At 43.6% G+C, this 14,635-nt stretch overlaps 1 protein-coding gene across 1 annotated transcript in view; it reads left to right on the forward strand.

The window, feature by feature from the left end:
- LOC8036695 (transcription factor collier) overlaps window positions 1–14,635 on the forward strand; it is a 181,847-nt gene that overhangs the window by 154,052 nt on the left and 13,160 nt on the right. Inside the window, exon 11 of the mRNA XM_042287107.1 lies at window positions 3,005–3,131. Coding sequence (XP_042143041.1) covers window positions 3,005–3,131 — 127 coding nt within the window. The remainder of the gene's footprint in view (window positions 1–3,004; window positions 3,132–14,635) is intronic.

Below are 14,635 nucleotides of genomic sequence, written 5' to 3' on the forward strand. Positions count from 1 at the left end.
TCACTGGCGGCCGTAGCTGTGTGCGCGACTGCTGAACGCGTGCTGATGGCTAGCTTCCAGGGTTATTTTGCAACGTGCATTCCACACCGTCGAAATGGCCGGTCTTAGCAGCCTATTAATGGGGGCTCGTTCTGAGCATGCGCTCTAGACAGCACCCACAAATATGGCGCCCAGTGAATACTCCGTATACAACATATACACTGTTTCATACTTTGTGTACAACGCTGTCAAAGCTGCTGGCGCGAGGGTCGCGTTTGATCTCGCAGTTCATTTACACGCGTTCTTGAGCAAAGGTAACCATATATATGAAGCCATGCGCTCGTGCCAGTAGCTTTGAAAGCGTTGTCTACTAAGGAGAAACGGGGTATAGCAAACTCGTTAGCGTTCTCCGCCAAGTCACATTCAGGGCTAAGTAACTCCACAAGCGAGCCGTACTGCCGCGAACTGGTGCTGCTTGTTAGGAACTCATGACGTGGCGGCATTCCAACGGAGTCTCACAGACCGCCACCAGACGCAATTTTGAAGTCCGTTCATTCGTTTTAAATTTAGTTTTCTTGACTTGTCCGCCGGCAGCCCCGAAACACTAGTCTAGACTACTGTTCCTGGGCTGCCGGCAAAACAGGCCAGATCTAAACGAAGACACAAGTAAAAACATTTCGCTTCCGTAGCCCTTTAAGGTTGAATGGAGTATAGTGCATACCCTACATCTATGTCACGTGACCAGCTTACCATGTTCGGCGTGAGTTGATAGCACGAGGGCACCACAGTATCGGTGCCCATGTAGACTTCCGGTCTTTATTCGTTCTTCCACAACGCATTGGAGTCAATTATTGGTAGAGCGGCGACATCGGGTCATTTTAGACCACGACGCTTATTTCTTTCTGCGTTTCTCCTGGACGACATAAAAAAGCGACATCCGAGTTCTTAGCTTTTGTCAGCACCTCGTCGCCAGTTTAAATCCAACTATTCGTTCTATTTTTATAATATATATATATATATATATATATATATATATATATATATATATATATATATATATATATATATATATATATAGATATATATATATATATATATATATACCGTTTGTTGTCGCAATCACATACTAGCACGAAGAGTGACACAAGCGAACATTGAAACACTCTATAATTTTCTCCAGCCCTTTTGTTTCCAGTGACAAACATTAGACGATTCCGACATTCTGAGCAACAGCGGCGCCTGTTTAGAGGGCCAAGCGAAACCGCGTGAGCTTGATAACGTCGGCGAGGCCATCGACAGCTCTCACGTTGGCAATTCAACGCACGCCGTGTAAAGCGATTGAGCGGCGGAATACGTCGCCGAATGTAGGGGATTACGGTACGTGCCCAGTGTTTTTTCTTCCGTGTTCGTCCAGCCGTGACGTGATCGCGCCCGTGATCTCCAGCTGACAGTGCTGCCCCGCCCGGAGGCCCGCGAAGCGAAGGCTTTGCATTCAGGGAAATTTGTTTCCCGTTTGCGAGAAAAGTCTAGTCCGCCTTATGTTTGTTTTTACGCAAGATAGAAGAAAGTGGGGCGAAAATATTGGTTTGTGCGTTGAAAGTAAAAATTTATGGAACTAGATAAATACTTGAGCTATATGTGACGGTGGCTCTGCTTTAAGGAACTCATGTTAACCTTGCACAAGAAACGGCTCCAGCACATTTTGCAATGTAAAAAAGTCGTTCCGCAACAAGCGCTTTTATTGCGCTCAATATATATGATGTGCTATAAGTGGGCCATAGGACATACTTAAATCGGAATGCATTGAACGCACCTATAAACGTAAGGATTTATGCCTTTCCGCAAAAATATTATACTAGCTATGGTATAAGCAATTTGCACCGACAAAATGTATGAGAGTCACGTGTATAACGAAATATTTTATCATTAAAACAAGTGGCGCGTGAATCGGAAAAAACAAAATGTCTTTATAGAAACATGTTGCTGTTTGTCTCCGAAATCGATCGAACAGTCAGTAAGTTAATTGTACTAGTGACATTCTTATCGATTGCAAGAGACAAAGTACACAGACCTGTGAAATGCGACGCATTCGTATCCGATAGAGCGGCACGCATACAACCTCTCTCTGTTATTCTCAAATAAAGTTTCGGCCGCAATGTCGGCGGTTTTAGAAAATGTTTTGCATGCTGTATTTTTAAACAAAAAATAATCCGTATGCTGTAGAAAATATGGGCGATTAAAAGTAATTAAGAATGAAAAAAAAAGCGGTTTTAAAACCGTCTTTGGCATGTGTTTTGGTTCAAGACACGGTTCATGCGGATACGTGCAAACTATTGCCACGGCAAAAGATTAAGAAAAAAAACGAAGAAAAACTAGCGAGACAACACCAGTTGACGGCTTGCACCTACACAGGAACAAACACTAATAAAAAAGATGCTGAAAAAAATTACGAATACATTTGGTGCCGCGTGAAACATTTTATTTTTATTAAAAAAATGAGAATAATCACCCAGAATCCGAGATATTATCCCTATTACTCATCGATTTAGGATTCGTTCCGGTACGATTCTACTATCTCTTTTATAGATAGCCTTCTGACAGTTCGATTATTAGGACGAGCACTATACCCTCTCTTTCGTAAGCTATGAACCCTTAAGCCGCCGTCACACCGCTCAGACATTATAGAAGACACAGGGTGTTCGCTGAAGTCATGATGACAGAATTATGTCTGCGGACGCGACTCAGTCATCTTTGCTCTTCGCAGACATGATGACAGATATTATCGGCGGACACGCCTCACCCATGTTCCGAGCATGCTTGCTTCATACATGCTTGGAACATGACTGCAGACAGTTATGACCGATGCGACCATCAGAAAAGGAAGCAGTGTCTGCACTCTGTCCTTTGTATGCTGTCTTAGCAGATATATGACCGCGGCTTCAGAGAAAAGGGAATTCAGTGTGGCAAATACATGATGTGGTACGTGTTTGTAGACACTCCGCGTCTCTCTCTTTTTCTGGCGCAGCTGATCACGTCGCATGCGATCCGGGTGCAGACCCCTCCTCGGCACATCCCGGGCGTCGTGGAAGTCACGCTGTCCTACAAGTCCAAGCAGTTTTGCAAAGGCGCGCCAGGAAGGTTCGTCTACGTCTGTGAGTGCTCCGCCTATCTCTGCCCGGCCACCGAGAGCTTGCCAGAGCAAAAACCAAACGGGAGTCGACGGGAGACAGTAACCAGTCGTCTCTTACGTGTCCAGTAACTCCCTACAAGGAAAAAAAAATAAGGAAGAGTTGATCGAAAAACAAAGGAGGGGGTAAGGGAGACAGTCTACTTCCGCTGTTGCAGCCAGTCGAAAGCACTGGACGTCAAAGTCGAACTGCATTTCAATTGAAGGGGAGCAATCCTTAAACGGGACACCAGAGGATCGGCCGAAGCATATGTAAAGCTTCCTGCAAAAGAGAGCTCATACATGGGTTACATAGATATCGCTCTAATTATTCTTGGGGTGTAGATTCGCCTGTTGCAGCTGCAACCTCAAAATACTTTGTTTTTATATCCGTAAAATAGAAAAAAAAAAAACAAAAAAAACAGATGTACTCCCTTCTTTTTTTTTTTTTCTTTTTTTGATAAACACGAAAAGAAATTAAATGTACGGAGCATGACAACGTTTAGAGGGAACCAGTGATTAGCAGTTTTCTTCTGTTTTCCTCTCGCAACTAAAATGTTGCCATCAAAACTATCGTAGTGACACGGAATGTGCTGATCCTAGGCATGAACCTCGACGATAAAAATGGATGCTCCTCGAAAGCATCGGCAGCGAAACAGTGCCGATTATGTGGTGCGCGTGCGAACTCTGTCGCGCAGTGTACAGCGTACCCATGCACAAGTTCAAGAGGAGCAGTGATGGTTATGGCTAAAGTTATTGGAGATTAATTAAATAGGGGGGCTTCACCTCGAATATGAAGTGTGCGCTCAGCACGCGCATTACAATTGGACGCAAGCTCATCGATAACAAAACTATTCGGATATGGTCGTCATTGATGTGGCAGAAATGGGTATTATGCATTAGCGTTCAAGTGCTAACTGACACCTTGAGAAAACTTGGTGATATTGTTTTTTCTTTCGATTTTTTATTGTTTTCACCTGAAAAAGCGTATCGATAATTTTCGTATAAAACAGTTTACTATTGTAAACTACGCCTGTATTACTCGTGCTATCGCTGTCCCACTCTGTAATAACCGTGACCTATGGTTTTGATACAAAAAGTACCATCGATACTCTTTGTTAGTGGGAAGCTCTCGTCCTCCCCTTTTCCGCATCAAGCCTACAAGCCTTTTAGTTGTAGACTGCTAAAAATATGATCCGTGTGACGGAACCAAACTTGGACCTGTTACTTTGGAAATCTACTTGACTGATATTACAACTTATATGCCTGTCACACAGCAAAGTCGATCTCCCTTCTACCGAATGGCACTTAAGTGATCGGCAAATCAGCTCCCCATCCTAACTAACTTTGTTGTGTGCTAGGGTATTACTCAGCCTTAAATCTAATGGATTACCGCTACTTATTTTGTGTGCGTTAAAAGTAATTATCTATTTTACTCTTTAAGTTTCAAACTACTTTCTCGCTATTTTGCCCCAGGTAGTTCTCAATAAATACGCAACAGAAATGCGACGTTTCCAAAATGTATTGCAATTATAAATCAATTTTTTTTCATCCCACCTTCACTGGAGCTGTTGTACATAAATTATACTGGCGTTGATTATTCTCATAAATCCGGGAAGAAGAGAATGTGTCGTGCGTGCGTTATGGGTGCCTTGTGATCTGTTACACTTGGCTACGGGGGCTTTTGGGGGGTTTCGAATGGGTTGCACACGCGACACACTATGCTCTCCGGTATTACCGCTCATTCACACTGGAAGCGGATCCGCGTTCGCAAGGTGGTTGCGAACGCGGTTGTATAAAGATCCAGTACTATTGCACGCGCATTCGATGTCATCGAGTACACGTGCAATTGTACTGGATCTTTATACAACCGCGTTCGCAACCGCTTTGCGAACGCGGATCCGCTTCCAGTGTGAATGAGCGGTTAGAGAGTTTTAGTAGATCGTTTTCAAAGAGCCGCTACTGCTACGGGCGCGCGCTTCAGAGCACGCATCGGAGCGGCACCGCGAGCTCCCTCTACAAGCAGCGTGACCCGAAAACACGATCTACTAAAACTCTCTATTATCAAAATTATCGCGACAAGTTTCAATTTATTCAGGAGTAGAGTAAGTGGAATGTCCGGGGCAGCGGTTCCGCTTCCACGTGATCAAAGCGCGCAACTAACCTGTGCTGCTACGCGTTCTTCTCATGATGGAGGTGAAGCCAAGAATCAAAGTGTATTGCGATGTCACTCGAACAGCACAGCGTTTCATATTGCCGGCTCCCGCCACACTTTCATTGCTCTTACAAGGAAGGCGAGGCGGATAAACTTCGTTTCACCTGAATCAATCAATCAATCAACTTCGTAAAACGCTGGAAGTGCCTTATGTTTGTGTAAAGTGCACCAATTAAGCGGTTTGAGATGGTACCCAGAAAGTTTTTACTTGAAAGCGTACAGTCTGCTCAATTGTTGAACATAACGCGGGAGCAGTGGCCGAAACTGATAGCAGAGCTGTCTAGCGATTAAATCAATGAAGCGGCAGAGAATAAGCCGGCTCTTCTTGGGATTGTCGCCAGTCCCCGATACAATTATCGCACGACCTCCTCGTTCCTTTCTTTGTCACCCGCGCTTTAAATTTTTACTTGTTTGTTTTGTTGTTTTTCCAGTCTGTTTAGACACATCTACGCATTTACCATGTCGGGCTACCATATCTCGGTGATCTTGCAGTTTCTCTAATAAAGGCCACCTTCTTTAAACAACAACAAAAACAATCAAAAAGCGATATTTTTTTTTATAGCCGAGTCACGGCATCGGTGATTGTTTCGGAGCTGGGAGTGTAACTCCAGAAAACAACAGCGGCATAAGCTTCCAGAGTGAGCCGGTAGATGGCGCATGCAGTCTCTCCGGCCACCGCTACCGCGTTATGTTTAACAGTTGAGTACACTGTACATTTAAATTTACTAATCAAAACGTCATTAGGACAAAAATAAAAATTGGCTGTCTGGCATTTTCCAAAGGCGTTCTAAATGCAAACCGTTTATAGGGCCACTTCGCGTCACGTGACGTCAAGATGTTACGTGACGCCATGTTGTCACGTGAGGTCATGGTGTCACATGACATCATGGCGTCACGTGACGATATAATGTCTCTTGACACTGTACGTCACGCGACATCACGTGAGTCGTGGAGTCCCTTAATGTCATAATGTCACGGGGGTCATGATCTCACGTGACAGAGTGGCGTCATAGAAGCTACGTGCCACCGGCACAAACTCCCTGGGCATTTAATTGCCTAATTATTCCGAATGTTATTAACTTTCCTAAATAGGCCTTCGGTAGAAACCAATATGAAATCAAACATTTTCTCTACGATGCGTACTTTTCGGAAGAGTGAGCTGACCGGCGTTCCGAGAAACACCCGGTATATGTTTTATTGCGGAGTTTCCATAGGTTCTGCTTCTTCCGAGCGTGCGCATAGCGCCTTGAGCTCTTAGTGCTCTTGAATTTTAAGGTAACTTGCCTTGCAAGTTACCTTAAAAGTTACCTTACCCTCGAGATTACTTCAGTTACCTTGCGGTAACTGAAGTAATCTCGAGGGGAAGAGTTTCATCGCGCCCGCAGCGCCATCTATGGACAACTTTGCGAAGTCGTGACGTCATACCTCCGATGCTCTATTCTTCGGTGCATTTGATCCTGTGTTTTGCGAAAAACACCCGCTGATAAAATTTTTGTCAGTTCGGATTTATCCGATAAACTCCGAATTTCTATGTACACTACCAATGCCAGAAGAAAAGGGAAAAAGAGACGGAATTTTAAGTCTGACCAGTGAGAAAATGTAAGCCCAGTTTAATTTTCAAATCTTGGTAACATTCACAAAAGGGATCTCAACGCTTGTCTCGTCAAGGTTCATTCAGAACAACAGGTCATTTTACTTTCAGGTCGTGAAAAAGGCCCCTGTTCTGATTTCCAATTTCGGCCATACCACTTGCGCTTCTAAGAGGAAGGAGGAGACGTGTTTTTGTAACATTGAAAGCTATGAATCATATAGATTTCATAGAATGGGGAAGAATGGGTGGGCAGTTGAAGCTTCTATATTAAACCCTTTACCACTCCACCACGAGCAGCCGCAGGGCGGGGTAGGCTAATGGATAGGATGGGCTGAACGAGCTTCCCAGCGACTGCCTCCAGGAGTTTATTTTAAGGTACCGACATATACCAAAGCAACACTTGTTTGCAACTTTTCTCTTGGGACAGATTAGTATTGCCAGTGACAATGGCTCCCTCCAACGCCAAATTCAGCTGAAAAAATATTAATTGACAAAAGGACGTTTTCTTGAATTTAGCGTACGTTTACATCCGGAGAATATTTATTTTAATGCGAAAGCATTAACTGTCCCATGGAGCGAGGCCGGCGGCGTCTGTAGCCGTTGCTGTAGCAGCCAAAAACGGCACCTAAATGCCCGTTGGCTGAGCGAAACGGTATTTAAATTCCCATTGGCTGTGACGCGTCACATCAGATGCATCGTCACGGAAGCCGGCCGGCCGCTCAAGGTCAAAGCGAACGCGCCTCGGAAATATGACACAAAGAAAAGCACAGCAACGCAGAGGCATCGTCACGGAAGCCGTGGAGCCGGCGGGAGCGCTGCGCCTGCGCAGTGCGTTAGCTGGATGCCACCGCCGGAGCGCCGCCTGCAAAAGGAAGACGTGGCGCGCTGCTGGTAGGAATGCGCTGCGTGTAGGAATGTCTTTGCATTCCTGCACGTAAGAAATCTTAAGTGTCCCTGTCGAATTTTTTTATTTTTATTTTTGAAAAAAAAAATTGATAATGCTGCAAATTTTTGCTTCGACTTTTGGAGAATTGGGAATAGAACAAAAATAAACTCTGATAAACTCCGAATTTTTTAGAAAAATTTAACCTCCGAAAAACATCCTCCAATTTAATGGGAAATAAACTTCGAATACACGGAATCCTAGATATGATCCCCGCCATAACGTCGTGAGACCGTCAGCTGCGCGCGCCGACGATCTCCTATAAGGTACCGCAGGCTCCCGTGAGCAGATTTGTGCCCGTTACTTCAAAAATGTAATTAATTACAATTACAAATTACAAGGCCTCAAATGTAATTACAAATTACAAGGCCTTACAAATTACTTCCGCTGAAACGTAAGGGATAACTCTACTCGTTACGTTACAAATTACTTTCACGTTACTTTTCCTGTACGCTTATCAAGAAAGCAATGGAAACTATTATGATGTTTTCAAAAATGTTCTGCAACGCTACTTTCCATTTCTCATACGGCCGAATCAAGGTAATCCTAGTAAAAAAGTAAAATATTGCGTTTAAGAGAAAGAATGTAGGTGCACTCCGTTCCCCTGTAAGCTGACAAGGCAGCCACAGCTGCAAACATACCCACCATACCACTAGCTTAAGGCGAACGCAAATGATCCCTGGAATTCTGCAGACAAAGCTAGCGGTGCGCATGCCCAGTAGCAGCGTCTACCTCAGCTGCGAGATTCGGAGGTAAGGAACCGATCTACGAAAGTCATCTTTTGAAACGGGCCTTTAAAGCGGTGTAAAAGTAAAAAACAAATAAACACGAAGAGCTTTCTCCTGCTCAGGAGAAGAAAACACGATAGACGGCGATGGAAAGAGGCACAGCTAACTCGGTGCTGTCTTCTTGATCTTTGCTTTTCGCATATTTGTGTAGGCCTTGCACGTTTTTGTAGTCGTTCTACTGACCGGTCACACAAAAAGCGTGTTTTCTTTTCGGTTGTTCTCTTCCCGATGTTTTCTATTTTGTTAAACTTGCTATCTTTACGCTGCTGAATTGCCTGCTCATATTGCTCCAGTTTCTGTATTGTGTTCATATATATATATATATATATATATATATATATATATATATATATATATATATATATTAAAGTAACGAGTAGTTAATGTAATTTGTTGCAAATATTTCTAGGACGGAGTGCGGAGGAGTGGGGCAGTATTCACTATATAACTTTTCTTCTGAAGTTTAATGGGCAAATAGAAACATGTTTAATGATCCTAAATGTAGCGTGGAAGACCCTTCACATCAACTGAACAGTACTTTCTCCTACCTCTTCTAAAAATGTAAAGAAAATTAGAAATTGCAAGATCAAAAATGTGTCCAATTCCACCCTCCTCCAGGGAGGAATGAGACACATGCAAGGTTGCGCTAAAAATTGTACAAGTGAATATTATAGGCAGACGAGTCTTCATCAGACATGAAGTCCGATCGCAGTCGTGTTTTGTCCTCCGAGTTTCTGAGGTTTTGGACCGGGGATTAAGAGTGCGGTAACAGTTTGCACAAAACAAATAATTGGCTGCCTAAATCCAATAAAAACTAAAATTAAATTATTGACTATTATTACAGGTTAATCTTAGTGTCGATTTACCAGTCAGAGCACCAATCTTTCTAAAGGGCGTACTAAAACGCTGTCCCATTCCTCCCAAACTGCTTTGCACACGGTAAGTTGCCAATTGTGGCAACAGGTGAGATGTTAAGCCTAAAATAGCGGTGGTTAAAAGCAACCGATTAACACATCTTTTCAATGCTAATTTACAACAGCGGTCAGCCAAACCGTTTGGTTCAAGAATAGAACAAAACGAATGTGTGCTACTTACTTTTGACTGCCGAAGTGGCAACCACTAACTCAAATCGTGTACACCACGCCATGCAGGTATAGTCATTACAGTTGAAGGTATCGATACAACGTCATCAATCTAGCAGCTCATCAACTTCTTGAAACTATTCACTGAAGAAATATGTTGACTGCCTCACTCCTCCCACCGTGCCATTACTCCTCACTCTCCCCTGACGAAATTATATTACAAATTACTGCCGCAAAGAAGTAACGTGGCAATTTCAAAATTACTTAACAAAGTAACAGATTACAAGTAATTCGTTACTTGTAACGGATTACCCCTAAGTCTGCCCTCTGAGTCTACCGCAGGCTCCCGTGAGTCTAGCTGCTTGCGATCTCTTTGACCTAATCCTCGTGGCGTTGGGCTGCGGTTCGGCCGGTCCGTGGTTCGATTCCAGTTGAAGGCTGGTTCGCACTGTTGCAACCGACTACGACCGGGTCCGACAAAACCGGTTTTAAAGCCTCATATGACGGCTTACGACCGTTCCGTGCAGCAGGACTGCGGTCGTCAGCGGCTTAAAACCCCATTTTTGTTGGATTCGGTTGTAGTCGGTTATAACAGTGTGAACCAGGTTTGAGCCACTTGGTTAATCTTGCTTCTTACGAATATTTAGGCCGAATAATAATTATCTATGACGAGGTATGCGTTCTATATGTCTTCTATGGGTTGCATATGCTTTATATTGTATTGAACTACGCGCAACGTTTTTTAGTCAGACTCGAGCGTAAAGGCCCGTTTGCACATTTGCGTGTTTGCCTACAACAGACTAAGAAAAGACCTGTTTTAAAGCATCTTGTGATGGCCTATACGACTAAACCGAAACAAACATTCGAATTTGACGTCAAGGAGCACTGTTGGTTTTCGGTAGGATTTAGTTGACGCCTCGCGCGGTCCCGCGGTTGGCAAGGGTGCACGGCGGTCAGTGAACTGGAAAAATGGGCGACAACGCCGCGCTCCCGGACGAGTTTCGGCTCCCGTTCGGCGACCTCACCCCGACAGAACGGGAGACGCTTCTCAGGACGCGAACTCTGTATTGGCGCTTTACGAGGGCTCCCCAGACTTGCCAACGACACCTCGGTCGCCGCCTCAGAGCGGGCGACTCCCTCGACTCTCCGCCGGACTCACCGACGCCGCCGCAACGCGAAGAGCGCGTCATTCATTTGGACCAATCGCTTGACGAGGGGCCCGTTGTCGTCATGCGTCGACTTCACGCAGTGCACTAGTTCACGCTTCTGCCGCCGTCTCGGATAATCTCAGGCATCTTTCCGGGCGCGATTATTACCACGCCTGTTTAATTGATTGATGCGGCACCCAAACGTCTGTTTGGGCTAGAACTTGGCCAACAGTGTCTGAGACGTGCACCTGACTGACGCCCATTTATATCGTTAAAATAAAACTTCCAAATTGCCTTCATGATCCCTTCAAAGGGACACTGATACTCCCCAAATGTTTATTTTTGTGTTTTGCCAGGCGATTTAACTTGGTGTCAGAAGACTACCCATTTAGAACTTTTCTGCAGCGTCACGTAGATTTTTAATAAAGTAAAAAATTGCAACTGCTCGAAACCGAAACCGAAACTGGACTGGGGAGGAAGACGAAATGTAGAGGAGGAGAGAGTTGCTGGAAGTAACGTGCATTTCTCTCTTTTTTTTTTTTTTCCTTCGTTTTTCCGGACGTGCGAAGCAGACGAAAAACGCGCGCGTCCCACGTAAAACGTAAAAGTCGAGCCCTTCGTGCTTGACGTTTACGTTTCAAGCTTTTATCAATTCGTGTTCGTAAGGCGAGCGATGTCATCAACCAGGAGAAGGGGCGACGGCTCGGCGACGTCTTTGTGCGTATCAGCTTGGTGGTCGGGCCTAATTGTTTTGATCGGCAAAACATTTCTCTTTCGAATTCGCTGGACAAGTTCGCTGCTAGCGCGAAAAGCTGTTCTCATGTAGAGGTCCCACGCCCGTCGACCGCCGCCATCACTTAGTCCGCTTCGTTCAAGCGTCCAGTCCACGACTTCCGCGGTACGACGCCATGTTGAGAATTACGCAGAGAATGCATAGAATGCTTACAGTTCTGTGTGCAACTTTTTTTTTTTTTTTTAATAAACGTATTTGCAGCTTCTTAGAAGCCACAAAAACTGTATCATATTTTTTTTCTATTTTTAATATTGAATGTGGGCCTTGGATGAACCACGACTTTGATTAGATTTGATAATTGTGTCTAAAGCATAGAGAACGGCACCTGGCCACGGAGAAGAGAGTGAGCGCGACCCAAACCGGCCAGTTCTCGATCACCAATTTTCGATGAGAAAGAAACCAAATTTCGAGCTGCTAATTCTGTTCTGGGTAGTTGTGCTCTCAAATGTCCTGTACAAATAAAAACCTTGGCGAGCATAAAAACCTGTCACTGTCCCTTTAAAGAGGATTCACCCGCTCGTCACTCAATGGGCCAATCTTGGTACTCAAACTTGCTTTTTAGGAATGCACCAGAGTGCTTATTTTTCGTTCGGTTTATTGTGAATATCTAATGAAAGTCATACAATCCATGTATTTTCCCCTGAGAAGGCCTGGAGATTTTTAATAAAATCCAGAAATACGAAAATATGAATATTTTTACTCTTTTAAGCGATCTTTGAGGCAATTTTGAAATTAAAACTACTTAGAAAATAAAAGCGAAAAAACGAATAGTAGTATGTGCTAGAAGTGTCTACTATCTTAATATTAAGACACTGACGGGAAGACTAAATGTCTCCGTATTTGCGTATTTGTATAAATAAATATGACAGGACCGTTTTCGCTAGATTTATTATCAATGGGTTTTTATTTCTTTATTTATTTATTTATTTATGCAGGTACCTACATCGCTTAGGGTGCATTATTCTAGGGGGGTTACACGAACAAAAAACACAACACAAAACAGACATGAAATAACAGATACGTGTTGACAACAAATCTTGTAAAACTGAGAACAACATGTTTTTTAGAAAAAAAAAAAGAAATCCAATGTAATTTTAGTTTTATCGTAATGTACAGTTTAATTGACAACTTTATGGTATCGATGTGAACCACATCATACTAGAACGAAAGCATTTTTTTCCCTTGTTCGTTAGTGAGAAAGCTCGATTTCCTGTTACAGTTTAGCGAATCAAAACAGCAGGCACTTTGAAGTTTACATTAAAACACCCCGTGAAAACGGCTGCTTTCAGTCGAATAATTTTCCGTCGGCTTCGTGCACACTCTGCCACCGTTGCCATTGATCTTGGGACCGCTTCCAGACGAAATATTAAGAGCCTCCAGGTAACACCAAAAGTGCACAGCAGAAAAAAAAAAAAAAAAACTTTAACTATGTAGATTTGTAACCTTTTTACTAGAGCACAGTTTGCAAGTTGCCTAACAGTATACTTTTCTGGCGGTTTTGAAGTGCGCAAGGCGATAATATGGTCTCAAACAAATCGGCAGCTCGTTTAAGATAAAACGATGTACTGGCCGGTCCAAGATCTACCTTATGTCTGTATCTCTGTCTCTATCTCTTTTGCTTCCTGACAGTGTGCGTGCGTGTGCGCGCCTACGCAATTACCTTGCGTTTCTTTATTTCCTTCGCGTTCTGATTTGCTAGCATAGCATACCATATCACGTAACTGACGAGCGAAGTGTAAGGTAGAAACGAAGCTAACTTCTGCTATTTGCACAGAAAGGCACCGCATTTTGCTTGTCTCCGGTCTGATTTAAGTACATTTTTGCTGGTTGATGATTGCTTTAATCAACTATATACAATAAACGCACATGAAAAACATCCAATTAGAAGCAAACGGAAAAGTAAAGGTAATTTTGTTATTCAAAGTAAAAAAAAAAAACGCCTTGAGACTAGGGACAAAAGATGGGACAAGACAACACCGTCTCAAGAGATGGCCGTAGAGGGGTGATTAACTTCCTCCCCTAGCGATTCTTTCAGTTCCTTGCAATTCAACACCGTTTTTGAGACTGTGTTGCTTTGTCCCATTTTTTGTCACTAGTCTTTTTTTCTTTTTTTTCTCTCGCTATGACCGTTTATTAGCTCGGCTACGTAGTGACCCTTATTTTATTTTTGGTGTTAGTTTTACCGGAAAGATTTAATTTATATCATCTTAGTAAAACTGATGGGATTTGAGTAACGGTTTAAAACATATTATGATTATTCGCGACTCCAGCAAAACGGATGTCACCAAGCGGGAAAACCGGGAACCAGCCGGATTAGGTGGCTCGGCGCCCCTCCGCGTCTCTGGTGGCTTTCGCGGACACGTGTTGTCGGCGCGGTGGCGAACGATGTAATTTGACGAAGGTCCGAATATTTCTTAAGTTCGCCTGAGTGTTCATTAGTGTGGTGAAGCCTAAGTAGATTGTTTCCTTCCATCACGTGTTTGAAAGCCCGTTTACTCCACAACACACAGTCGCGTGCTTTCAATTTCTTGGATGGGGAGGAATCACGGAAAAACGTTTTGATTTCTTGTCTGTCTTGAATCACATTCAAAGTGACGAATACTTGGTAACTGATAAGTGACATTCAAAGTGACGACTACTTGGTAACTGATAAGTGGTTTCTTTATAATGATGTAGAACAGTGGACTGAGGACGACAGACGAGGTGTTTCACTGGAGGGAACACCAATGTTGCAGTGAAGTGAATGGGAAGGTTTGATGGTTGCTTTTCGTTTGTGTTTCGTTTTGTTCAATTAGCTTCAAGTTTGAGCCACCCACGCCGGTCGGTGCGTTGGCTATTCATCTTGGCTGTTTTGCGCCGAAAAAGCCTCTGGACCACACTGAAGGAGTAGGGCTGATTTCGCAATTACTTCATTCAGGAAAATCTGCTCG

Source organism: Ixodes scapularis, unplaced genomic scaffold (assembly GCF_016920785.2).
Source record: "Ixodes scapularis isolate PalLabHiFi unplaced genomic scaffold, ASM1692078v2 PGA_scaffold9__187_contigs__length_104089568, whole genome shotgun sequence".
Lineage (NCBI taxonomy): Eukaryota > Metazoa > Arthropoda > Arachnida > Ixodida > Ixodidae > Ixodes > Ixodes scapularis.